Genomic DNA, 26,790 nt, shown 5'->3' on the forward strand with positions numbered 1-26,790 from the left:
AAACCTTTGAAACGAAAATAATTACAAAATTGTACATAAGCCAGGCCTCGACATACAATTAGTTCATATGAATGTTCAGGAACAGATAGTTCAAATGCCACACAGTACAGCTCTGACAAGAAAGGTATAAATCAACAATTCACCGTTACCGCACAATGCAGGTAAGAATCATTACGGATATCTTTGTAACCCCACATAAAAGGCACTCTGAAATTTGCTGGATGAGACTTTAGAGTGTGCTGGACTTTTGCATTGTTAATACAAGATCTTTACCAAAAATGTATGCACCTCTTGATCGAAATATTTCCATCTTCCTTGATTTGTCTTCCTACATGGTTGTTTAAGAAATGGAAAGCCAGTATACACTCATATAACATGCTATAAACATAATAATAACTGTAATAATCACTTTTTTTCTTAACCAGCCAATTATACTTCAATATGGCCTATTAAGCATCTAATATGAATGTTTAATGTTTAAGGTGTTCAAAGTCTAGGGTTGAGTCTTTCTGTCAAGTCTTTGAAAGCATAGGCTACTAAAGATTCAAAGGAACAAGATAGACACGAAAACGCACGTTTCAAAGTTTTTATTTATTTGCATTATAAGAACAATTTGAGCAGAGCGTGAAACAACTTGGTAAACAGGTGTTGCAGAAACAAGGTCTCTGCTGTAACTGAGCCATTTTCTTTGGCGTGAATCATAATGTTTCTAAAATATAACCAAGACAACATATAGCTCTCGTATATATTATGAAGTCAAGTAACATTTTAAAGAATATGTAAATACAGATTAGGGATTACAAGAATCAGAAAAAAATTTGTTAAAATCTGTTATATGTTAAAGAAGTAAAACCTCATCCCTTTTCATCTGAAAGAGACATCCACCCGAAGCAAAGATACACACTTTTATGTTTTTGTTCAGCACTGGAATACTGAAATGAAAATATGCTGGAAATAAACACACAAAAATCCCACTTGCTCTGATTTATAATAAAAACATATGAGAACCAAACTCTATTCTCATTCTCACAATATCAACAAACCAGACTTGATTGGTCAGTACTGCTCCTCATGCTTTTCTTTATCCGCTGACAGCACTATTTTATTTATGGATTTCTATAATAGCGAGTGGTGATGTGTACACAAAATATCACTTAACTACATTTATTCCAAAGTGATGAGGGGGATTTTTGAATTTGTCCTTGTGTTAATCAGTTCTCACATTTTGAAACTTCAGTACAACAATTCAAATAGACTTTCACTTTTCATACTTTTGCAGTTCTCCACCACTTTCCACACTTCTCTGGCTTATTTGCATGCATCGTCTCCTTCATCACTTTCAGACACATGCCTGTGATCTAGACTGGCTTCACAGCGCCTGTTTCTCAGCCAGCACAATGCCAACAGGATCTTGAGAAATGGCCGTACATCAAAAGCAGGAATGCTTTCCGAGTAAAGGTCCGAGACATATGTGGAGCTCAGGGAAGACCAGGATCCCCCATGTCAGCTGCATTCCAGACGTGTGATCACTCAGGACAGAAAAAGGTTATCTAAATGTTCATTAGTCACTACGAAGCAGAAATCTAGAAATCAGAAATTATATTTGTAGTTTAGTTTAGGACAATACACTAGCTTTCTCACATCTTTTGGTCTCTATGTTTATGGGTTCACAGTACACTTAAAATGTAATATGGAGTACACTTTTTTTGATAAATACAGAGATAGAACATGGCATGGCAGTATATTTGTGCTGTATAATCTCTAAAACAAAACCATGGAAGCTTGTTTCCGCTACAGAATCGAATGATTTATAAGATAATTGAGACTTTTTATCTAGCAATTCTGACATTTTTTCACAGAATTGTTAGATATAAACGTACAATTGTGTTTTATACTTAATATCATGCAATTCTGACTTTATAACTCGCAATTGGGAGTTTATATCACGCAACCCTGAGAAAAAAAGGTCAGAAGTGTAAGAACTCAAAATTGTGAGGAATAAAAAGTCAGATTTGTGAGATTAAAAAGTAAAATTACTGTTTTTATGTTTTATTCTGTGGTGCCATCAAGCTTCCATACAAAACCTAATCGGACCAATTATCATGGTTGCATGAAGTCAATATCACAGCTGTGCACAGGCTGTTCCAGATGAAATGAATTGTCGGACTGTGGGTTGAAAACCAGGCTATGGTCAATACGTGTCCATTTGGCGTCCGTTGACTCCTTTGGCTGTAAGCGATTCGACTTTCTCAGTTGACAGGTAGTCACCAGAGGATAACAGAATGTCCAGTAATACCAGCTGGAGTGGGTTTCTCACAAGCATAAGTTTTGGATAAGACGAACTGACATGACTGCTTTCACATTCACTTCTGCTAAAAGACTAGCGACTAACAACAGCGATATGGGATTTTTACGCAAATGTCATTTAGTTCATGAATATTGCCTTTGAATGGACTGTAAGTCTGTTTTCTGGGAGGACAGGCCAGATGTCTGGGTTCTTGATGGGGATGGCTGGCACTGATAAGGGAGAGAGTGTTTTCTCAGCTTAGATGGGTGTCCTAGGGCTGGAATGGGGGGTCGGGACATTAGGATGCTTGTCCTACAGCAACACCCTCTGCTTGGCCTGCAGCTTCAGCTAGAGGGCTGTCTTCACTGTGCACTCTTTCCTTTCCCTTTTCTTCCTCTCCTTCCTCTTCATCCTCTTCCTGTAAAGCACTGTGGGACACCACTATCTTGGAGGCGTCCTGGGGCAGGGTCGCAGAGAGAGCATACTCCTCGCTCACATCTTCTGTGATCGACAGCTGAACCTCTGTTGTGCCATTTAGGATGCTGGGCACCTCATCTTTCTCCATTGCCTCCACAGCTGCCTTTACCTCCTCCTGTCCTGGTGCAAGATGGGAGTGAACCTCTTTGAAGGACAGGTCTTCAGTTGGGCTCTCAATAGGGGCCAGTTCGATGGGGGTAATAGCACTTGGCGAGCTCTCTGGTTGAGCTGAGTCCTCAGTCTCCGGTTGCCCTTCCCCATTGCGGTTCTTCTTGATGTTGAAGGTTAGAGGAGAGACCTTGAAAGAGGTGTTCTTTGCACTAGGGCTCTTCTGGTGGTTGGGTGTCAGACTTTTCTTGATTTTATCCCGCTTCTCTTGGGACACAATCTTGTTCATCTTCTTCTCAATGTTCTGCCTGGAGAAAGCCTTCTTCAGGCTGTCCACTTTCTTCAGACTGGAACGCTTGATCTTCTCAGCTCGAGATTTTTCAACTCTGGTTTCAGCTTCGAGATCCAAAACCCTCAAAATGTCATCCTCATCCTCTTCTGGTCCCTGCTCCTCATCTGAGGAGAGAGCGATGGTCTGAAGGCCCTCCTCTTGAGAACGGTTGGCATCAGTGGCTGGGGTGTCCTCTTCCACTTCAGGTAACGGTGCAGGTTCATTCACAAAGACACTTGAAGGGATTTCATTTTCCTCCTGCACAACAACAACAACAACAACAACAAAAAAAGAATAAATTATACAGTTCTGCCTATTTACAGCTTATTTTCACACCACACATAATTGCTCTTAATACAAAGTTCTACCAATTTTAATGCTATGAAAAAGTTTTGATTGCTAAAGCCATTTAATTGTTACACGGTTTCCCCACAGAGGAATCCAGTGCCGAATTAGCTGCCTGCAAGATTTGTATTTGGTTCCTTGGCAACCGGACTCTAAGAATGCGCATGATATAGCTGTCATGTGTTTGTGGGAGATATCTTCAATAGTTTCTACATAACATCATTCTCTATTAATGTCCTTAATTTTAGGTCTTCTTTTTAGTCAGGATTTTAGCCCAGGGTAAAAGTGGTTAAAAAGGCTTAGATAAAGTCTGTAACTTAGTAGCAAATTAAATGAATCTGACAAATGACTTAAAATAAACATAAAACCTCTGAAACCTATCTGAAAATCTGTGTATTGGCCAGATCAAAATCACTGTGAAAAAAGTCTTCTTAAAGGAGTAGTTCACTTTAAAAAAAACTTTTGCTGATAATTTACTCACCCCCATGTCATCCAAGATGTAATTCTTTCTTCAATCGAAAAGAAATTAAGGTTTTTGATGAAAACATTCCAGGAGTTTTCTCCATATAATGGACTTCAATGAGAACCAAATGGTTCAAGGTCCAAAAGACACTTTCAGTACAAACTGTTCAAAGGGCTTTAAACAATTTCAGACGATGAATAAGGGTCTTATCAAGCGAAACGATCGCTCATTTAAAAAAAAAACAAAAAAAAACAAAGTTTAAGTTTCATATCAAACTCAAAATGAACAAAAAAAACACAAAAAAACACAAAAAAAGATTCGTTCATTTTGATAAACGAGTTCGAACAGGAGAGTCACGAATGCGCATCACAGAATAGAACAAGGCGAACATTTGAGCTTATAAAACTTTAAATGAGCTATTGTTTCGCTTGATAAGACCCGCATCGTCTGAAATCATTTAAAGCCCTTTGAACAGTTTGTACTGAAACTTTCATTTGGACCTTGAACCGTTTGAAGTTCATTATTTGGAGAAAAATCCTGGAATGTTTTCATCAAAAACCTTAATTTCTTTTCGACTGGAGAAGGAATGACATGGTTATCTTGGATGACATAGGGGTGAGTAAATTATCAGTAAAAAAAGTGAACTACTCCTTTAAAATGTACAACAGGACAGCCTTTCTGGACAAACATTTCTAGGGTTTTGTCTGTGGCTTTACAGCAGCCATTATGAAGAGGTTTGAACAGTTGAACACACTTTTTACTCTTAAAAGTATATTGCCAAAGAAATGTTCCTCGTCAACACACCGTGACCTTTTATCACAGTTTCAAGTATTTGTCTTTTAAAAGATGATGCAGTGTCGAAAATCTTCAAGCTGATTCTGCTCAGCTTGTAATATGAAGTACTATAGAGTATTGATGTGTAGTGTGGATATACATTCCTTTAAATGACACAAGGGGACAAGAACATTTGGTGTGAAAAACATTGTGTACAAACCCTCTTTTCCCTGCTGGAGACAATCATAAAGGCTGAAGAATAGTGAGACGATTGGAAAGGAAGGCCAGGCATGACCCTACACAGCTCATATCAGAGTTTCCACTGAGTTTTGGAGGACAGCCAGTACAGAAAGAGAGCAAGAGTTGGGCAATTGGAAAGAGAGAGAGAGAGAACAGAAAGCAGGGAAGTCTGCTGTAGAGCTTTGGAAGGGAGTATAGGATGAGAGTCAGGAAGCATTTGAGGTGGAGTGCAGCAATAGGGACACCTGGAGAGAAGCCATGTTTGCCCCCCACCCATCAAAATGTTCCATGGCATGTCAGAAATGTGAAGGAGAGCCTGGGAGCCTCGCTCTCTTCGCGATAAGACTCTAAATTCTGATACGGATGAGGCCACGTCACACAGGAAACCTCCCAGTTAATCAATTTAACAGCACTGTTTTCGTTCAGTCTGAAATGTAAGCTCACACAAATGTTCTGCATGTATAAATGTACTGTGAAGGCAGATACCCCTTGTTTTTGGGCATACAGTACATGTATATATGCTTTAAAAGGACATGAAACTACATTTTGTAGCAAGATTTTAACAGAAGGATGTGTTGCACACAAGCGGCAACATTCTAATCTGAAAAATGAAGCCTACCCAGAAGTGCGAAAAACTGCAATACATCTAAAATCTGCTAGAGGCCGGTCCCAAAAGGGAGCAAATATCCATAGATTTCATGTTAAAATGTCCGTTTTCACAGCATAAATTCATATCTTTGGTCCCATGGACTTTTATTGTATTTTTCGGTAGGTTCCTCCTAGTGCCTGACAACTGTGAGGGGGGTGAATTGTTTTCTAACTCGTTAGTTTAGATCGTGTTTACATACAAAATGTAAAATACAAAAATCTCGGCCATGATCTGACACAACACATCATACCATCTCTGTATCCTTTCTGAACATTTGTATTTTGTATTTCCCAAGATTTTCCAGTATGGCGCCGCCCATACCCCCATAAACAGCCTCAAAACTGTTCTTCAGAAAGTCTATGGGTGACGTCACAGATGCTTTGTCCATATTTTTTCCAGTATATGGTTGCACATCATAGAAAAGAATGTTACCACACCATCGACTAGTTTTAAAGGGTTAGTTCACCCAAAAATTCTGTCAGTATTTACTCACCCTCATGGTGTTCCAACCCCATAAGACCTTCGTTCATCTTCGGAACACAAATTAAGATATTTAAGATATTAAGATCGCTCCTGCATACAGTCCATAGGCTTCTTGAGGGACTGGCTCTTGCTGTCCTCGAAAAGTCATTAAAGACATCGTTAAAATAGTCCAAGTGACTACAGGTGCTCAATCTTAAGTTTATCAAATGACGAGAACACTTTTGTGCGCAAAAAAACCAACAAAAATAACGACTTTATTTCAACTATTCGTTTATTTCTCCCTCTGCGCGAGTCAGGTTACTAGTTTAATAGTGTAAGCTTCTGTTATTGTACGTCACACGCATCACACACATCACACACGACTAGCGTCGGCCAATAATGAGCCTACGTGTGACGTAGCTTTACGCAATCACACTACGTTAACTGACTACAGGCCCATGGAGAAGGAAGTGAATAGTTGAAATAAAGTCGTTATTTTTGTTTGTTTTTGCGCACAAAAAGTGTTCTCGTCGTTTGATAAAGTTAAAATTGAGCCACTGTAGTCACTTGGACTATTTTAACGATGTCTTTAATGACTTTTCGAGGACAGCAAGTCATTCCCTCAAGAAGCCTATGGACTAGTATGCAGGAGCGATCTTAATATCTTAAATATCTTAATTTGTGTTCCGAAGATGAACGAAGGTCTTACGGGGTTGGAACAACATGAGGGTGAGTAAATACTGACAGAATTTTCATTTTTGGGTGAACTAACCCTTTAATTTTAGGAGAAAACTGGTTCATTTGAAGCTGTTTGAATCAGATGCTCTTCCCTCTCCACTCGTAGCATACCATGCCCACTTTTGGTGCATTTTTCAAAAAATTGTGGTGAAAACTAACAGGTGCTAAAACAGTGTTTTATTTACCCTTTAAAGGGTAGTTTATGCAGGAATCAGGTCTTTTTAATAGTTTTCCTGTGTAAACATACTAATTTTTCAGTAGAAATGGCATAAGTTAATTGACATCTATTTAAATGATCAGTATGTCTCTCATTTGCTCCATCAAAGGCTCCGTTTTATTCTTTCTGTGAACCCCCAAACCACACAGAAGTGAGGTATCATCACTATCATGATATCAGGATATACATATATCAGGATCAGGATATATCTAAACTCTCTTAAAAAGGCGAAGAGATGAAGGAATCTTAGTGGACAGAATGTTACGTAAACATTGAATTCGAACCTGCCTTGATTCCTCTTATCTGTTTATACTGCCTGCATAGAGTCTTAATGTTCACATCTGCTTTTCTAACATGATAGAAAGGTTGTGTTCCCCTCTGAACCCCCTGTTGTAACTCTGGCCTCTGAAGCTCTCTGTGTGTGAGGGAATGCGAGTATGGCCTGTCAAAGTAGTGGGAGAGATTTGACCTAACAGAAGAGAACTAACAGAAAGGATACATAATGACTGACGGTAATCCCTGTGGATATATGGAACATGCTAAATCAGGGGTGAAATACCGCTTTTGGGATTTAGTAGATCTGTCCACCCACGAAAAGAGCTTTACTTTGGAAGGCGAATATGGATCAAAGGTATTGGTATGATGTTGCTGGCACAGTTTGGGAATGAATTTGGCGGAGTCCCTGCAATTTTTAAAATGGAATTTCCATGTTCCATCATTCTCTCCTCAGAGTTACCACAGCAATTAGTCAGAGTTAAAAACATAGTAGAAAACAGTGTGACATAACATTGGCTGAAATCTTATAGGGTTGGATATAGGTTTTGTATTGTTTTTCTTTGTAAAAGTATTTACTTTCTGTTGTGATAGGGTTGTAAGTGGTGTTTTTTTTGGTGAAGAGTAGCTAGTTTTAGGAGTAACTAATAGCATGTGTTTAAAAATAAACATCAAGAAAAAGATGAAGAGATGCCAAATGATAAGATTTTGTGAATCAGAAAGAAGAATTAAATGCTTCACTTTAGAATTTTAGAAGGAGATATTGTGAACAAAATGAGCTGTAAAAATAAAAGAACAGATATACCGTCTTGTATAACAGTGATAATGCCTGTGCTGTGATATTTGGCATGCAAGATTTTCTTTTCAGCTCCAACTGACCATGAATTAGATAATAATGAATGCAATTCATTTATAGCACAAAGTTAAAATTGTAACCATAACAAACATGTTTTCTTCCTTCAGGGTCATACTTACAAATATTAGTATTACACTGTTGATTTTTTACTCAAACTATGAGCTTTTACTACATTAAAGGAGAAGTTCACTTTAAAAAAAAAAACTTTTGCTGATAATTTACTCACCCCCACGTCATCCAAGATATCCATTCTTTTTTCAGTCGAAAAGAAATTAAGGTTTTTGATGAAAACATTCCAGCATTTTTCTCCATATAATGCACTGCAGTGGGAACCAAACGGTTCAAGGTCCAAAAGACACTTTCAGTACAAACTGCAAAATGTTCAAAGGGCTTTAAACGATTCCAGACAATGAATAAGGGTTTTATCAAGCGAAAAGATCGCTTATTTAATAAATAAATAACAAAGTTTAAGTTTTATAAGCTCAAATCCTCGCCTTGCTCTGTACTGTGATGCACGTTTGTGACTCTCCTGTTCGAACTCGTTCATCAAAATGAACAAATCTTTTTCCGAGTCAATTCGTTCGTTTCGTTCGTTGAATGAACCAAATGTTCTTTTGGACCTTGAAGTGTTTGGTGCCAAGTAAAGTGCATTAGATGGAGAAAAATGCTGGAATGTTTTCATCAAAATCCTTAATTTCTTTTCGACTGAAGAAAGAAAGACATGGACATCTTGGATGAGATGTGGGTGAGTAAATTATCAGCAAAATGTGTTTTTTAAAAGTGAACTACTCCTTTAAGAAACCTGAAAACTTGTAGGATAATCAGAATTGTGGTATCGTGAAAGTTATTGTGAACATTGTTATAATAGAATTCTTTTGAATTGAAACATACATAAAGGCAGTGCAACAAGCAATATAATGTCCTATAATTCACTAATACAATATTTTTAGATAAATTAGATTGATCAAATATCTTTAAAATGAGACTGAGACTGTTTTGAGTAAGCATTTCATGTCCATTGAAATGTCACTTTGCAAAACATCTTTATTAGTATGAATGTAGAGAGATTGACCCTTTAAGTCCAAGTCTTTTTTGGTAAAGCTTAGATTTAAAACTCAGAGGAGTCAATGCTGTTTATTGAGTTTCTGTGTTGTTTGGATGCTTTTGACATTGCTCTTTGTTTGTATTTGCATGTTTTCAAGTAGTGTCCCCAAGACTCTAAGTAGCTCATCTTGCCAATTTGGTAAAGAAAATACACTGAGCCACTGGACTAGCCTGTGTGGCAAGAAGAGTGTCTATCAACAGCCACTAAACTTTGTATTCTTAACTGTAGATGGTCTCTGAGAATGAGAGTAGGGTGTTGACATTTTGATAATGTGTCGGAGAGCAGATTGCGTAATTGTGCTGTTTTATGTGGACAGTTTCTCTTGACTTAACCAGGTTAGCCAGGTTCAGGCTTGTCTCCGGAACCACTGTATTTGAATTCACTTTAGATGAACCGCTTATGCTGATGGCAGAAACACAAAGTAACAAACACCCCTCAAATGAAGTTTTAAATACTATAGAGCTGTTATAAACAAGTTAAAGAAACCCTCCTTATGGCCTCCAGGGACACGGGTTCCTGTTGTTTTCTCAGTGGGGAACCAAACAGTTCATTCCATGCATTCTGCCTTGTAGGTATGAGATCTAGAAATGACATGTAAATGACTACAGCCTCCTCTACATCTACATTGTCTTCATATTCTGGTTGTGTTTTAGGATTCTCTCAAAATGTTGTCACTACAGAGCATGATTACCTCATGTTGCGCAGCCTGTCAAATGATACTCTAGGTTTGATTTATTTGCACACTAAACCGGTCCCTCTCGCCTTGGGCAATGTAGCGCTTATGATAGCTGAGTTGATATATGTTTTCTCATATGCAAAATAATATAAGGGGATCTCACAAGGGGTACATTTCTGTTACAGTTTATGGTTATTAAAGGAATCAATTTTTAGAGAGCATGTTTTGGTAAACATTGTGAGCATGAGTCATTGCATACAATGCATGCTTTGTGCCTGTTCTCTGTGAAAAAATAGGCTGGGTTTTATTTGATGTTTATTTGACCAGATGTGCTTCTAATAGAGGCATAAATGCCTGCTTTTTATTCTTTGCCTGCTATTACTCAAGTTTCTCGCAGATAGTTCACCCATAAACTCCATCAACTCACCCAAACAACAAAAAGCTACAAAAGACTATCTTGCCCTTTCTTTTCAATATAATTAAGTTATATCAACCACTTTTACGGTACTTTTATTCTTTAAACTTGAAAACTCATGAATTAGGCTAACTTATTTGAAATGTCCTTTCTAAAATTTCAGACTATAGACCATTTCACAAGATGTAAACAACACTGGTCCAGAAGCACTTCCTGTTTCAGTTTTTTAACACTACGAAAAAGCTGGGATAAAATACAACCAACAGAACATTTAAAACTGAATAAAAAAGTTAAACAAACATCTTTAAGATGTTTTCTTTACACGTGAAATAAAGAAAACAGTTACAAACTGAAACAGGAAGTGCTTCTGGACCAGTCTTGTTTACGTCTTGTGAAATGGTCTATTGGTGCGTTCACATGCTATGGTAATTATAGTACCAAAAGCCGACGAGGAAAATACGCATGAACACCCCCTCATGTGGTGTTTTCCACTGAGCAGCTCGTAGAATATTTTGATGCAGGAGTTGCCGAGGTGAGATAACCTTTGACCTTTTCAAAATGGCGGAGAGCAACTCGAGTCGTGAATGGTAAAAAAATTTTACTAATCATGATCTAGAAAATATACAGCATATTATTTACTGTTTGAGTTTTGATAAATCATTTTCTTGCTGTTGCAGATGACTTAAGCAATCTAAAATAGCTTTAGCTAAATAACAGGTCTGGATCTCCATATTTTTAGCACATTACGACAACAAAAGCACTTGACACACTAGTAAATACCAGTTCACAAGTGGAAAATATAATCTTTTCCATAGCAACGAGAACGTACCATATGTTCCCCTGGTTTTTGTGTGGACTTTTATGTTATTTCCTGGTCTGTACATGTTTTGTAGTCCTTTGTAGTTTTTCTTGTTGATTAGTTATTTTATTGTCCCCAGGTGTGTCTTATTTGCCAATGTGTATTTAAATTCCAGTGTTTCTTGTTGAGTCTTGTCCTTATACATGGATGTTTTGTTGGGGTGCTCATTCTGTTTTCCTGGTTTTCTAGTTCCCATCTTTGTTTTGTTATTTATTTTCTGTTTACCAAAGTACTTATGGGACTCAAGCTCCGGTGGGGGTGGAGCCTGGCCCACCACGGATCCCAGCGTTTCTCAGCCCTCAAGTCCAGTGTGACTGGTGACTGGGAACTGGGGTAGTTTGGGGAATGAGCACCCCAACAAAACATCCATGTAAGGACAAGACTCGACAAGGAACATAAGAAACACACGGGGTAATAGGTAAACAAAGAACTAATCAAACTGCAAAGGACTACAAAAGATGTACAGAACAGGAAACGACATAAATGTCCACATTAGACCAGGGGAACACAGGCTGGGATTCCGCAAAAGAAAGTTAGAAGCTAAATTGTATATGTAAAAAAAAAGACTTGTTTTTTAAATTACTTGATTATATTAGTTTAGACAAGTGTATATCGACAGATATACACACGTCTCCGTAACATGCTCTGTTCTCTCATTACTCTCAGCTTTATCAGAGACGCTATCCAGTTGTTTTCCCAATAATTCACTTTACATTCTAAACACACTTGACATACGTGTCACCTTGTGGCCTTCTTATGAAGGATTGGGGTAAATATTTGCTCAGGGGTGGGGTGTAGAGAGTAAAGAGAGAGAAGTGACTTTGTTTGAAGGAGTTGTATTTGGTGGAGAATTGTTTTTTTTATAGAATTATTTTCAAGCTCATGCAATGTATTTTTTTTTCTTTTTTTTTTTTAGCATTAATGATGCATTTGGATCTCCAGCCCCTGTAATTCTCAGATTTTTTTTTAATGCTTGCATTTCCCTTCCTGCTGCCCATAACAGCCCACCTGAAAGGAAGCAGCTGTTTAACCTCATAAGCTCGCCTGTGTTCTCTGCTTTTGTGTCACACCAAAGGCAGACCTGTAACTCTATACATTCTCTATCTCTTTCAAAAATACACAGTGATTTTTGCAACACACTGAAAGGGAGGGAGAGAAAAATGGGTACATTTTGGTGTGGATTGTTTAGTACACTGGAAAAAATGTTTTCAAGATTTGTTATTACAACATTTTTTCTTTTGTCAAATCAACTTAAATAATTTATTTAGTTCAGATAACTCATTATTTCGAGTTTCTGATGATTAAATTAATCTCCTTCATTGTATTAACTCACTTTTTCCAGTTCAAATCAACTTAAAATTTTAAGGCAATCAGGTTACTTACTTTATTAAGTTAAACCAACAATATTTTTTTACAGTGTAGTATCAAAACTATTTTAAAACAACGTTTTTTGTACACTTAAAAAAATATTGATGGTTTAACTTAAAAAAGTAAGTAACCTGGTTGCCTTAAAATTTTAAGTTCATTGAACTGGAAAAAGTGAGTTAATACAATGAAGGAGATTCATTTAACCATCAGAAACTCAAAATTATATGTTATCTGAACTAAATAAATTATTTAAGTTGATTTGACAAAAGAAAAAAAATGTTGTGATTACTACACTGTAAAAAAATATTGTTGATTTAACTTAAAAAAGTAAGTAACCCAGTGGTTGCCTTAAATTTAAGTTGATTGAACTGGAAAAAGTGAGTTGATACAATGAAGGAGATTAATTTAATCATCAGAAACTCAAAATAATAAGTTATGTCAACTAAATAAATTATTATAAAGTTGATTTGACAAAAGAAAATATGTTGTGATAACAAATCTTGAAAATATTTTTTACAGTGTAGCGTGACCATAGTTCAACTGTTTGCATTAACCAAGTAACAAGACATTATTTCCAAGCGGACTTTTTTCCTTGCAATTGCGAGTTTATATCTCAATTCTTTTTACTTATATTCTTTTAAAGCTTGGTAGCTTTTGGTATAGTGTAGGTTGGGTTGACTGTAGTTGAACTACTATAGCGTACGTATGTTTTTGAGTGTGTAAGAAGTCAGGCGGAATAAATTAGTTGGAGCAGGACGGGGTGGGATAGCTGAGTGGAGAATCAGCCCTGGATTCATGCAACAATGGCCATGTTTACATGTACACCAACATTCTGATTATTGTCAGGAATCAGAGTAATAGGAATTACATGGATTAAGGTGTTTACATGACATGAGCAACCCTCTTAAAACTAAACTATTACTATTATTCAAAGAGAAATGTTGTTTTGTCACTTTGATCTTTGATCTGAGTGCGCGAAATATGGTTATGAGCATAATCATCAACATCAACAATAATTGTATTCTGTTTTTATTAGTTTCATGAAACCACTTCCACTTATGTTGTTTTAACTCTAACCATGCTAGTTTAAGAATGATTTTTTTTTATATCCACTTCTTACATGGCTCTCTAACCTGATTTGGATTCATCAATCACTGCATTTAATTTTCTTTCACATAAAAAAAATAATTTCGTGATTTCGTGTTATTTATTCATTCATTCATTCATTAAGTAGCTGCTGGAATAAGTGGAATAATGTGCCTGCAGTCATAAAATCATTATTGCAAAATAAACCCGAACAGGGTGATCAGGAGTCCCGATGTGATTTATTAGTTAACCTCTATTCTGAAAGAAAAGGTTGACGTAAGATCAGTGTGAAAGGGCATGGTTTTATTGCAGTTTTCTTTGCAAATGATGTGTAGTCTGTCTGCTGTTTCTCGGCGGTTTGCCCCAGCATATAGCATATTGTCCACAGGAGTTCCCATGGCATTTTGTGAGTGTGTATGGTCTTCCCTCTGTGCTGGCATTGCTCCCTGTCACGGGACATACACAATAACAGCTTTTGTCTCTTCAGTGTGAATGTGTATGTGTGTGTATTTAGATAGGACTAAAGAGCCAGAACTCGGTAGTGCAAAAGGATGTCTGTTTTTTGTAGATAATTACAGTGTATGTCCAGCTCAGGAAGGCCCAGTGAGTTTTAAAACTGAAATTTCTGAGAATATACTGCATCACTTGCCTTCACTGGCTTCAATAATTTAATATTTAGCATGACGCTATCACAGGTGTGCTTTTGTGTGTGTGTCGTTATTGTGTTGCATATCTTGTTCAGTGCATAAATGTTCAGTATGCTTGCAAGTCACTCAATTTTGATTTGATTGCCAAATACGGATTTACATGATTTGTTTGCATTTCAGTTGATTTCATTGTGGCTGTAAGAAAAGGGAGTTAGCACCTGCAGGCAGTGCATTAGACAGCTGTTAGATAACTACAAAACATGTAGCGTAAAAGCTAAACTGAGAAGTTTTTTTACAACATGTACATGTTCATTCTCTCACATGCGTTTAATATAATAGTTATGGCTTGGTAGATTATAATTTTTTTTCAATTCATCACAATTACAATGCTATTCGCAAATTACTGTCATTAATCATTCTTTTTAGTGAATCAAAAACATACAGACCAGCGTAGCCTGATTCCTGAAACAATAAACCACCTTTTAATAAATTAGTTTTAGAATTTAGAATTATAAGCCTGTATTGATAACTCCCCCCTAATTGCATATGCAAAAACATGTTCAGTCCCTTTCATGTAACTCATTTCACATGCTCATTCAGTATTTAAACCTGTACAGTGAAATGGACCCTGAGGCCACGTTAACGTTAAGGGTGTAAATATGTGCTTGGCTGTTGTTAAATTCTGTTACATTCCGATAGGATTCAATTTAATTAATTTGGTCGTTTAATTCTTTTTAACAATATCGATATCAATTGATATATATCAACATATTCACAGCCCTAAAATCTATAGATCCTTTCAAAGAAACAATTTAGCTTAACAAATGCACTGTTAAAGGGATACTCCACTTTTTTTGGAAATAGGCTCATTTTACAACTCCCTCAGAGTTAAACAGTTGAGTTTTAACGTTTTCGAATCCATTCAGCCGATTTTCTGATATTTAGAAGAATATCTGTAACCAGACAGTTTCTGGTCTCATTGACTACTATAGTACCTGTATATATTTTTTTCCTACTATGGAAGTCAATCAGACCAGAAACGGTCTGTTTACTGATATTCTTCAGAAAATTGGCTGAATGGATTCGAAAACGGTAAAACTCATAAAGCCCATTCCAAAAAAAGTGGAGTATCCCTTTAAAGTCTGTGAATGACTCCTGTTTACCTTCTGCTCAGTAAGACCAGATTTACAGTACATTCTGTAACAGTGACTGGTGACAACAGTCACACATTCCATATTTTGATTTATTCCATATCTATCAAAATAGATAATGCTTATTATCTGCTAACATTTTGATGTTTTGTTGCTGAGGAATGAAAAAAAAAAAACGGCCATTACCACTGTTTTCAGCCCTATTAGAGGCTTTAGGACTTGGTTAATTAGCAGTTTATTGCCGTTTCATTCGGGTTTTTTTTTGTTCTAGTGAATTTATAGCTAACATGCATTTCCATATGGTTTGCTGCCAAATGTATGCAGTGTGTCGTGAGAGACGAGATGTGAGTTTGTGTAATTTGCACATGCATTCAAAATATCTCTGAGCAACCATGTTGTAAATATTTTTCTGCAATGAAGCCCTTTTCTCATCTAGTCTCAATTTCATATCACCCCAGTGCACCAGTGGAAACTGTAACAGTAAGCTAAGTTTGGAGAGAGATAATGCCTTTTTGATGGACAATGGAAAACAAACACTATTGTCTCCCTTCTTTCTGCCTACAGGCCTTCTTGCACTGACACTTTTCTCCCCTTCCCCCTCTCTCTCCTCTTTCTGGAGAGGCACAGATAGCCTTATTAGGTGATAGTGAAGGGCTAGTTGTAAAAATATTCCATCGTGCACTTTCCTACTCTAAATTTGGCTTTCAGTATGATAGAAATTTAAGCATTATGCACTGTTATGAGATGTTGTGCAGCTATAACACAACCCATATGTTAAGTTTTGAGAAACACAGAGAAGATTAGTTAAACGTGTTCATTGAATGTTGCATCATGCTCAAAAATCGCAAACGGAATGATGTTTGATCATAGCAGACTTTACAAGCTCTGTCCTCCTTTCTCTTTATTGGCTGTGGTGACCATGTCTCATGGAGCTCTAATCGATTGTTGTTATTGGCCTATTTATATCATTGGGTGAGTTGGAGAGACTTGCTCCTTCTCTGGAATGTGAGTATTTGAGCCAGAGTTTCTTCTTATGCAAGAACAGCTTTCTCTCTTGTGCATGCAGTCCGCCTAAGGGGGAGCCAAGCACCCCTAATCCCAAAGCAGTAGGGGAAGATAAAAGTGAAAAACACAGGCAGAGAGGGTGTGGTGAACACCTGAATGTAACTATGGAGATGAGGAAATAAAACTGAGAATGTGTTGACTTGACTCTGTGTTGAAACCACAGAAATGTCTGGCTTCACCCAAAAGTCAGTTTTTGTGAAGCTTGTTTGGTAGTGTATAAATGTGAAACATTTGGCTGAAGTGACTTGAAAAGTTTCTTCGATTCCCCTATTGAAGTTGTGTCTGTTTAATGGGCTGAGGATAGTTCACTGGTTAGATCCTATCATTCCTCAGAAATAAACTTAGGATACCCCAAGGGACAGCGGAAGGGGGGTTAATGAAGGAGCATTACATAAGACAAAGACTGTTAAGGAATGTTTGTGTCTGTCGAGCATGTCTGACGGAAATGTCCTTCACTGTCCCACCCATCCTAACTATAATGCAAGACAGATCAGGGGCCCTATTTTAACGATCTGAAACGCAAGTGTCAAAGCGCATGGCGCAAGTAACTTTGTGGGCGGGTCCCGGCGCTGTTGCTATTTTCCCGGCGGAATAAACGCCTCTTGCGCCTGGCGCAAATCTAAAAGAGGTTGGTCTGAAGTAGCTTCATTATTCATAGGTGTGGTTTGTGAAATAAACCAATCAGAGCGCCATCCAACATACCCTTTAAGATCAGGTGCGCATGTCAGTACTACAATTAGCCTTAAAAAAATGGGTAACTATAGTTATAAAAACCTATCGGTTTTTTCATCTTCATGTAAACCACAATGATTTCCCTCATGTGTTAATATTTTTCCTTGTTATAATGTATGATTTGCAAAAATAAAAACTACTGCATCTGTGTTGATGAGTGTATGCGCGCTGTGCACCCGCTACATTATGGCCAAGCATGCGCCCTTAAAATAGCATTATGAACAACGCGCAAGTAACGCGCCACTGACTTTAGACCAGGTTTTTTTCTGGTCAGTGGCGCAATTGTTTTCTGGAAGTGTAAAAATAGCACCAGGGAATGTTTGCGCCGAAACACGCCTCCTTTTTGCGCCGATCCACCCAGGAAGCGCAAGTTCATTCCCTAGTTTACCGACGTTCGTCTGTGGAGGGGAAAATCCCACTTTGCGCGCGTGCAAAATAGGAATGAGACATGCGTTTGTGTATAAAGTCATTTGCGCCGGGTGCAAGATAGGGCCCCAGGAGTATACAAGAACCCCATGGCTGGATTAAACACATTCCCTTAGAACCAGACATGTCTGAACTGCTCGGCAAATGCTTCGAAAATGAAATGAAGTTACGAGCCTGAAATAATTTAGACAAAGAAGAACATCCAATTAGATTTCCCTGCAAATAAACAACGTAGTTGGCATAGCAACACTCACAACATTTGTCTCTAGCTTTATTAAACAGCACTCTGCTTGTGACGGCGACTGTAGAAACTGTGCTCTCACTGTTTAAAGTAGAGTGTAAAAGCGTTCACACTTTAATCAAAGGCAATTTACCTTGCACTCTCTTCGCACAGAGATGGAATGTTGACTTTCTGAAAATGTGTTTCGCTAGCCTCCCTCATTCTTTACATCATGCACTTCTGCAGTAACCACACGGTTGGGAAGAGAGAGGGGAAAATGGAAGGCCTCTCTCGGCTCTCTCTGACTTTGGAATCACTGAGTCATTCGGTTGATTGCAGGTCTTACAGTAAACAGCAGCTAGGCAGTGTAGCATAGCACATTTCAGCACGGGGCTTCTGACAACAGGATACACATTACACTGCACTGTAGCTGATCTCTGGACACACCTTCTATTCAAGGCTATTGTGCTTTAAATAATAGCTTTTGGCTAAGCTTCAAAACAAGGCTCCCCTATTGACTATCTCTCGAGCTTTCTAGCTCTCTCTTAGTTTGGAGCCCCAGTTAAAGCCCCATCCCAGTTAAACCAGATCCCAGAAGCACTTAACAGTTTCGGTAGTGTTGTCTAAGCTTTCGACCCCACAGCATTAGCCAATCTATTCCACCCCACCTCATCCTGACCTTAAGTGACATCACACCCTCTCACGCATTGCTTACATTTTTACACTCTGAACTATGACCCTTTTCTCCTGCTTTAGAAATGGAACCACCCTGAGGGAAGTACGTGTTAATAATCTAAGATCTGTTAATCGACTATGAGGTAATTTAGTCAAATGACATTTAGATTCATTCGATTCAACTCAGCGGATTGTTAACAGAGTTGGAGACAGTTGAACTTGGTTCAGTGAACGCCGACATGCAACAATGAACGCTCGCACAATGCAATCATTCAGTGTCCTCACCTGAGCATACCACCAACTGTCCCCCAACACACACACACACACACTGTACATTTACCTGAAAGATGAGCACTTTGAAGTTGTTCCTCTTGATAAGGGTAGCGTGGTTGGCCTCCAATTTCTTCACTTGGACGGCCTGCTTATCCATCTTGTCCTTGACCTCTTTCATGTGGACGCTGACCTTGCGGCTCTTCTCCAGGAGTTTGCTGACCGTGTTTGAGGTGGAAGTGTGACTCTTGGAGAGCTTGGTCATATCATTCTGGATATCCCTCACTGCCCCTTCCATCTCGACCTGTCTCATCTCCATCTTGTGCTGGTTCTCTTGCACTGTGTCCAGCATGTTCACCAGCTTATCTAGAAGTGTCAGGACAGTAATGGCATTCACTTGGCCTGTGGGTGAAGCTCCATCTCTGGGTAGAATGCCTGTGGTGCCCCCAGCCAGAGCTCCAGGGCTACTTGGTTCGCCAGTGCCCAGCTGGGAGAGGCTATGGGTGGGTGAAGACTGAGTAGGGCTGGGGCTTGGCACCACCAGCTCCTGGTTCTCATGTGTGCTGATCATGCTGCTCCGCTCTGCCTGCACTGCGTCTTCTCCCATTCTGAGGCTGTTCTTGGTCTCGACAGATAACTTCACTCAGGAAAATTGTCTCGTTTTTTACCTTGAGTTCTTGCCGGGTTCCCCAGTTGATTTTAGTGCCACCACGTTCTTAAAGCTTAAATTCCGGTTTACAAGGATTGGGAATAACTTTTCAGTTTCCAGGTTTAGTGTTCCCACCCCTTTTTGAAGATAACCACACTCTTACTCTATTCTCTCTCTCTCTCTCTCCCTCCCTCTCCGGTGCGATTGAAAGAGCTGCGTAGAGGCTTCCCCACAGCTTAAAAAGGCCATCCACACCCAATGGGGGTGTAGCTAGGTTTCCATGGCATTTAGCCCGGCCCATTGGTGAGGGAGTTATGTGTTTGCATGTGTCAAGTGCGAGTATGTGGGTGTGTACAGTGGAACATGAGAAACTCTCTCCACATGGAGTACCTCCCCCCCTAACTCTCTCTCTCTCTCTGGCTCTCTAGTTCTGTTTATATTGAAGAGATGAATAGTATATTAAGAGTCATGTTTGCAGAATGAGCTCATCTGTGTCAAAGAAATAAAGAGGGGGGAGTAAAAGATAGAGAAAGGAAGAACAAAGGTGTGTGTTTTTCCCCTTGAGTAAAGATTTGCTAAGTAACATTTTGGCGTTTTCTATGTGTGCATAGATGTGCACAATAATGTATGTACTGTATATGTTTGCCTGTATTTATTTTGTAAGAGCCTTTTCTTACAGTTGAAGTCATTCTAAGTTTATTCTGGAAAAAAATGTCACATAAACAGTTTGAGTGGAGTCATTTTCCCTGTCTGCAGCTGTAGCAACACACTCTCAGAAAAAAGGTACAAAAGCTGTCACTGGGGCTGTACCTTTTCAAAAGGTAAAATTTTGTCCATTTTAGGTGCTAATATGTACATTTTAGGTGCTAATATATTCATTTCAGGTGCTAATATGTACATTTTAGGTGCTAATATGTGCATTTTAAGTGTTAATATGTACATTTTAGGTGCTAATAAGTACATTTTAGGTGTTAATATGTACATTTTAGGTGCTTATATGTGCATTTCAGGAGCTAATATGTACATTTCTGGAGCTAATGTCCATTTTAGGTCCTAATATGTACATTTCGGGACCTAATTTGTACATATCGGGACCTAATATGTACATTTTAGGTGCTAATATGTACAATTTAGGTGTTAATATGCACAGTTTAGGTGCTAATGTGTACATTTTAGGTGCTAATATGTACCACTAAGGTACCAATATGCACCCTTTGGGTACAAAAGTGTACCTTTTGAAAAGATACAGCCCCAGTGACAGCTTTTGTGCCTTTTTTCTGAGAGTGCAGCATGGCGAAACTTCACATACTCAGAACTGCAAAACACTATGCTTTTCATTATGCAGGGAAATATAGTGAATGTTAAAAACACGGTCAGCATGAAACCAAATCTTAAAAATTGTGGTAGACCTTCAGTGAAACATTCTTGGGTGTTTGCCTCTTATACACACAAAGACAACGTCTTGATTGCTTCCGTTTCCTCCTTTCTGCATTGTTATACATGCCTCCATTATGTCATCTTCCCTCCTTTTTCCTTTACAGGGTAATGTTTGTGGAAACACAGACTTCTGAGAGAGGAAAAGAGTCCATTCATGTTCCCCTTGACCTCTGACCTGTTCTCTGGGGATGCTTTACATGCTTAGATGGATTACATAACACATTACCATAGCATTACATACAAGCACATGGATTTTGGCAAAGGTCCATATTGGGTTTTCTAAATGCAAAGCCGTTTACAGGCAAGTGTGTGCTTGTTTAGTGTTGGGCTTGTGCAGTAGTAAATAACACGGTAATTTACAACCTTTCATTAATTAGCAAATAGCAGTTTAACATGCATTGGAGTGGCAACAAATGAGGAATTAAGAGACAAGTTGAGATGAAGGATGACTGAAATGCACCTAAGTTCTTCTGCCTGTTATTACGTTTAAAAGGGTGGGGATTCTCAAACCTTATCGACTTTTATCTCCATTGTTTTCATTCTCTGGAACTCGTATCCTGATCTCTTGTTTTTCATGGGAATTTTTCAAAAGGCTTGAAGGTACATGGCTCGAATTGCATATCCATTAGAAATGACTCGTCGCCCCCTGGAGAAAACTTTATGTAATTGCAACATCAGAGCACAAGTGCTGCAAAAAAAACAAGTCCAATGGAATGTTTGGAATATCACAGCTGCTTCTTTGGAAAGTTTTACAGTGAAGTGACACAAGTATACGTCAGTTAATACACCACTTGACCTCTTTTACACAATAGGAGTCAAAGAGTAAATTAACCCGCACAAAATGCATCCCTCAAAACAAAATGCTTGAGATATAATTGAATAATGTAACATTGTGAAAAACCTGGGAGGTGAGGAAGTAAAACATAGAAGTTACCCAGCTTGTGCGTGAAGAGTAGAGGCTGGTGTTATATATCACCAGTAGGAGTCAGTAGTGGAATTAACCAAATAACCCAGACAAGCAACTTCAAATTTAAGAAATAAACAAAGGTTATTGTTCCAATTTCATTAAGTTTATTTCAAGTTGAATATTTATTGAAAGCATCAAATTTTGGCTGAAAATGATGCAAGAAATCTGTCCTGGAATTTTGTTGTGGCCACAACTGAAACATGGTAATATGTTGTGGCCATGAGATGGAGATCATTAATTTAATACCATTTTATTTTATATAAAAAACCTGACAGACAGTGCTGTGGCATTAATACATAGCTACGTAATTAGTTGAGTTTACACATTGCTCTAACAAAATGATAAGCCTCTAATTCTTCACACTTTTTCTAATTCTAACATCTTTGCTGAGACACCTGAGTCTCTTGTGAATTACTCCTTTTTTGTATTTTTAGTCTCCACATATTTGCGACTAAACCCACACTCCATTATCTTTATTGGTTTAAGTGCTTTTTTGTAGAAAAAAAGCCTAATTTCATTTTAATATTTAATTTGACCTGATTTCCATTTAATGATTCTACTCATTGGTTTTTACAGCATGCAATTTGTTTTTTTCCTTTCTAATAGTTTCTTTTAGTGTCATTATCTTAATAGACTACTCAACCTACACCATGATTCATATTTATTTGCATTTTAGGTACATTGCATGCCCATTATGCCTTTGTGTGTAACAGTTTACTTGTCAGTCTCTTAAAAGCCTGCTTTTGGCAGCTTTCTACTTTTAAATAGTTGTATTTTGGGCAATTGTAAAACTGCAAAGTGATGCATGCACATATTTATGTAGTCTAGAACTGCAATAACCATCATGTTTACACAGTACACGCAACGCCTCTTCACTTGCTCACAGTTTCTCTCAAAAAGGAGAGGTGTCATTCAATAAATGGCAAAACAAAGTATGCGTTGCTCTTTCGAAAAAGTAACTGATATTCTGTTGTGAATTTAAAAGTATGCATTTTGTAGAAAAGTTAAAGGCTCAGGAAAGGATTCAATGAAACTTTAATCATAAAATAAACAAACACAAAACTGAAGTAAAGCGGCAGCCCCTCATGGACGACTTCTGCATGTATACATAAAACACAGCGTAAAATCCAGGCGTAGTCCTCTCATTAGCAATCCAGGCGCTCACATTAGCAATCGCTCCACGACCTCGCTCCGTTCCCGCATTGTTTGCCACATGTTACTTTAGTTACTTGGAAAAAAGTAATCTGATTATGTACCATGTTACAGTTACACTGCTTTCTTCTGAATTAATTTACTGTAGAAAGTATAAGATCTTTTCTATAGGTTTTTTACAGGTTATATTCTTTTTGGAATTATATTTGCGTGATTATATAACTGTGTTTAGCCCATTAACAATGGGACAGAATATTAAAATTCCATTCTCATATTTTATAATCCTTTAAATGATTAATATGATATACAACAAAGTGCCCCCTCAAACCTTTTGTCTCCTGTCTCAATTGTTTTATTACGCTTTATCCCTCTCATTTGGCCGAGCTCTTTGTCTAAAGTCAATGTCTTATTGATTTATCATAAAATAAAAAATGCTCTGTTTGCCTTGGATGTATTCAATATTGATGCCTTTCTTTTATCCATTTTGCTTTTTCTCTCATTTTTGATGTGATCCTAATCTCTTCTTTACACTTTTCCTTTCTTGAAGACCAAACCCTTCCCCTCGCCTCATCATCTAGTAACCGCAGAAGCAGTGGATGTTCCCGCTGAGCGTCTGTACTTGTTATTGAGATTCCCTGCTGACAGCCCAGCTCTGGGAAACCTATGGAGATGGAGCGGTTCTGGTGTACCTGGCACTGCCATGTGGGAGGAAGGTGGGAATCAGTACTTACAGCATGTCATGAAAATAATTTATTACCTTAGCTCAAACACACATCATTCCACAGCCACACACAGCCCTGGTGTAGATTATTCATAACTGTGAGAGAAAATCGCCTTTGGTTGCCAGGCTTATTTATAAGTCTTCACATTCCTTCACTGATATAAATGTGCACACTATATGAACCTCTTGGCAGTCTTTCTTTTGAGCTTTGAGAATATGGGTTAGATTATAGAAGCCTGATAATGCCACACTTAAAATGGTCGGGATGTCATTGTCTGAATGTCAAATATCGAACAAAGTGGACTTTATTTTAAAGATTACACATCATTTCACATTTCAGGTTTCTTAGGTATTTAATGATAAAGCTGAATCGAAATGTGCTAAAAACGAATGTCACAAGGAATTGTATTTAAAAAAAGTTTTAAGCCAATTTAAAATGATGGCAGTTTAGTCTATGGTCAAATTCTCTGTATTATTAGCTTGCATATTACTAGAATATTTGCTGTGTATTAGTATTTATAAAGCACATATTAATGCCTTATTCTGCATGACCATTCTACATCCCTTAATCCTAATACCTAAACTTAACTATTACGTTACTAACTATTAAAAAGTAGTCATTTGGAGTTGCTAACTAAATTGTGACAAAAATTATATATTAAAAGTACTGAATATCTAAGAATAGGTGATACAATGTCTTTGCTTCCATCCAAAATGTAGCTGAAGTGAAAAAGGTGGTTACATTTAGCTGGCTTGTAGCAGTGCATGCCGTTTAGAAAAAAAAAAAAAAAAATTAGATGTCGCCAATGCCACAAGTGGCGATCAATTTCCATGACAATACTTTGATTGACACGATTAGGCTTATAAATGTGGTAACATAATCATAGTAAAATGGCGTATGTTGATTTAGCAATAAACAGGCATGTAAACACTTGACTCGCATCTGTTCCAGTCAGACCAATGTGTGCATGTGCTTGTGATGTACACTGACATTTTCATACGCTGATTCGTAAACATACTGTAGGAGTTAGAAGGAATTAAATTTTTGAGGTGCTTAAAAAACTCATGTTGAGTTCATGTTGACAACATTGTGTGACAGGCACAATCAAAGTTTCTTTGAGGCAAGTCATTTAACTCGGCGGCCATCTTATTTAAATCTTATCTAATTATAAAACACAAGCCAACACATTCTCACTAGTGAGAGGTTATCCCATTTCTTCAAGGAAATTGGCGGTTTCATACTACACACATTCATTCTATATAAATCAGACTTTTTTAGCACTGGCTAACTTTGAAAGTTTTCAATGTCAGTATTGCTTGTGATCTTAATGTATGTGTATTCTTTATGTTTACACTTTTGCATGATCTTCTTTTTTAGGCTATGAGGAAAAACTCTACCGTGCACACAGAGAACAGAGCTCAATGCTGCTAACTGGGGGAGCAGCTGGACAACTAGAAGAGAGAATAGTAGAACACTATTAATACAGATTCCTGGATTATTCTTCTGCAAGAACCAAGACAAGCAAAGACTGATGATGAGTGCTCTGAGCAAACACCGCAGTCAAGACGCAGGAGTGACTTTACGGAGTTCTACATGTAATGTTGGGCATTTACTGTACGCAGAACTTCTAATAATTTATGTGGATGCCATTCATAAACCTGTTAGATTTTGATGTTTTAGTTTTGAGATTAATAAAATTGTATGCTTTAACAATGTTATAGCTAAGCATTTTTGGGGGGTTTTAAGAGAACATTTTGGGAACAAAAATAAACTTCCGCTAAAAACTTTATAAGAAAGTTAGGGGATAATGTTTTAAAAATGTTATGATTAAACCTTTATAGAAGGTCATCACAAAACATTTTCAGAGTGCTCTTAGAGAATGTTATGCCATCTTTTAAGAGAACATTCTGGGAACAAAAAGAAAACTACCCGCTGAAAATGTTATAAGAACGTCAGGGAATAATGTTCTAACAATGTTAGCATTAAACATATTTAGAATGTTTTTAGAGAATGTTATTAGAACTTTTAAGAGAACATTCTGGGGACAAAAAGAAAACTACCTGCTGAAAATGTTATAAGAATGTCAGGGAATAATATTCTAACAATGTTAGCACTAAACATATTTAAAATGTTTTTAGAGAATGTTATTAGAACTTTTAAGAGAACATTCTGGGAACAAAAAGAAAACTACTCGCTGAAAATGTTGTAAGAACGTCAGGGAATAATGTTCTAACAATGTTAGCACTAAACATATTTAGAATGTTTTTAGAGAATGTTATTAGAACTTTTAAGAGAACATTTTAGGAACAAAAAGAAAACTACCCGCTGAAAACATTATTAGAACACTGCATGGTAATGTTCTCAGAACAATTTTAGAACAAAAAAAATTCTAGCTGGGATAGTCCACTTTGGAAAATGTGTAGATGTCACGGTTTAACCCCCTCAAACGTGAAACTTACACGTTTGCGTTAAAACGCTCCATTGGAGAGATATCCGGATGTTTATTCGCCTCTGCCATAACGACCTATTGGTTTTCATTAAACCGAGAAAATGGAATTTTATTTTATTGACGATCACTGAGAAATGGTCTATTATTTAAAATGCAAAAAAAAAAAACATTTATTATTTTCAAGGTGAAAAGGATTCATTTGCCTGGATCCACCCCGAAGAAAACGTCTAAATGTCACGTTTTTAATGAAGCAGCCTAATGAGTAAAATGTCTATTTTTCCGGCGTCCCCCAGCTCCTCGTTTAAGCAAAAGGTACGCTAAAACAACGTATTACATCGACGTTAAACCACGTTAACCGTGTTAACCATAACCTTTTAAATACTCGACCTAGTTCCATTGCATAGCAACGGGAAGAAACTCCAGTAACTTCAGTGCCCAACCCGTATCACGACAAGACGTGAAATAATCACGTTGGTCCAATTTGGAAAACGTGTAGATG

At 37.7% G+C, this 26,790-nt stretch overlaps 1 protein-coding gene and 1 long non-coding RNA gene across 2 annotated transcripts; one reads left to right on the forward strand and one right to left on the reverse strand.

Annotated features, from left to right (window-relative positions):
* On the forward strand, positions 1-25,557 carry LOC120488118 (uncharacterized). The gene is made up of 3 exons (XR_016169442.1): positions 1-161; positions 23,668-23,833; positions 25,220-25,557. It is a non-coding gene; the product is annotated as an uncharacterized LOC120488118 (long non-coding RNA).
* On the reverse strand, positions 573-19,785 carry cavin2b (caveolae associated protein 2b). Its single transcript, XM_039663796.2, has 2 exons — positions 18,986-19,785; positions 573-3,461 (listed from the first exon to the last, which is right to left on the reverse strand). The coding sequence occupies exons 1-2, from the start codon at positions 19,520-19,522 to the stop codon at positions 2,586-2,588; spliced, it is 1,413 nt and encodes a 470-aa protein (XP_039519730.2). The 5' UTR covers positions 19,523-19,785; the 3' UTR covers positions 573-2,585.
* Positions 25,558-26,790: the final 1,233 nt, after the last annotated feature.

Source organism: Pimephales promelas, chromosome 8, assembly GCF_988280905.1.
Source record: "Pimephales promelas chromosome 8, fPimPro1.hap1.1, whole genome shotgun sequence".
Classification (NCBI taxonomy): Eukaryota; Metazoa; Chordata; class Actinopteri; order Cypriniformes; family Leuciscidae; genus Pimephales; species Pimephales promelas.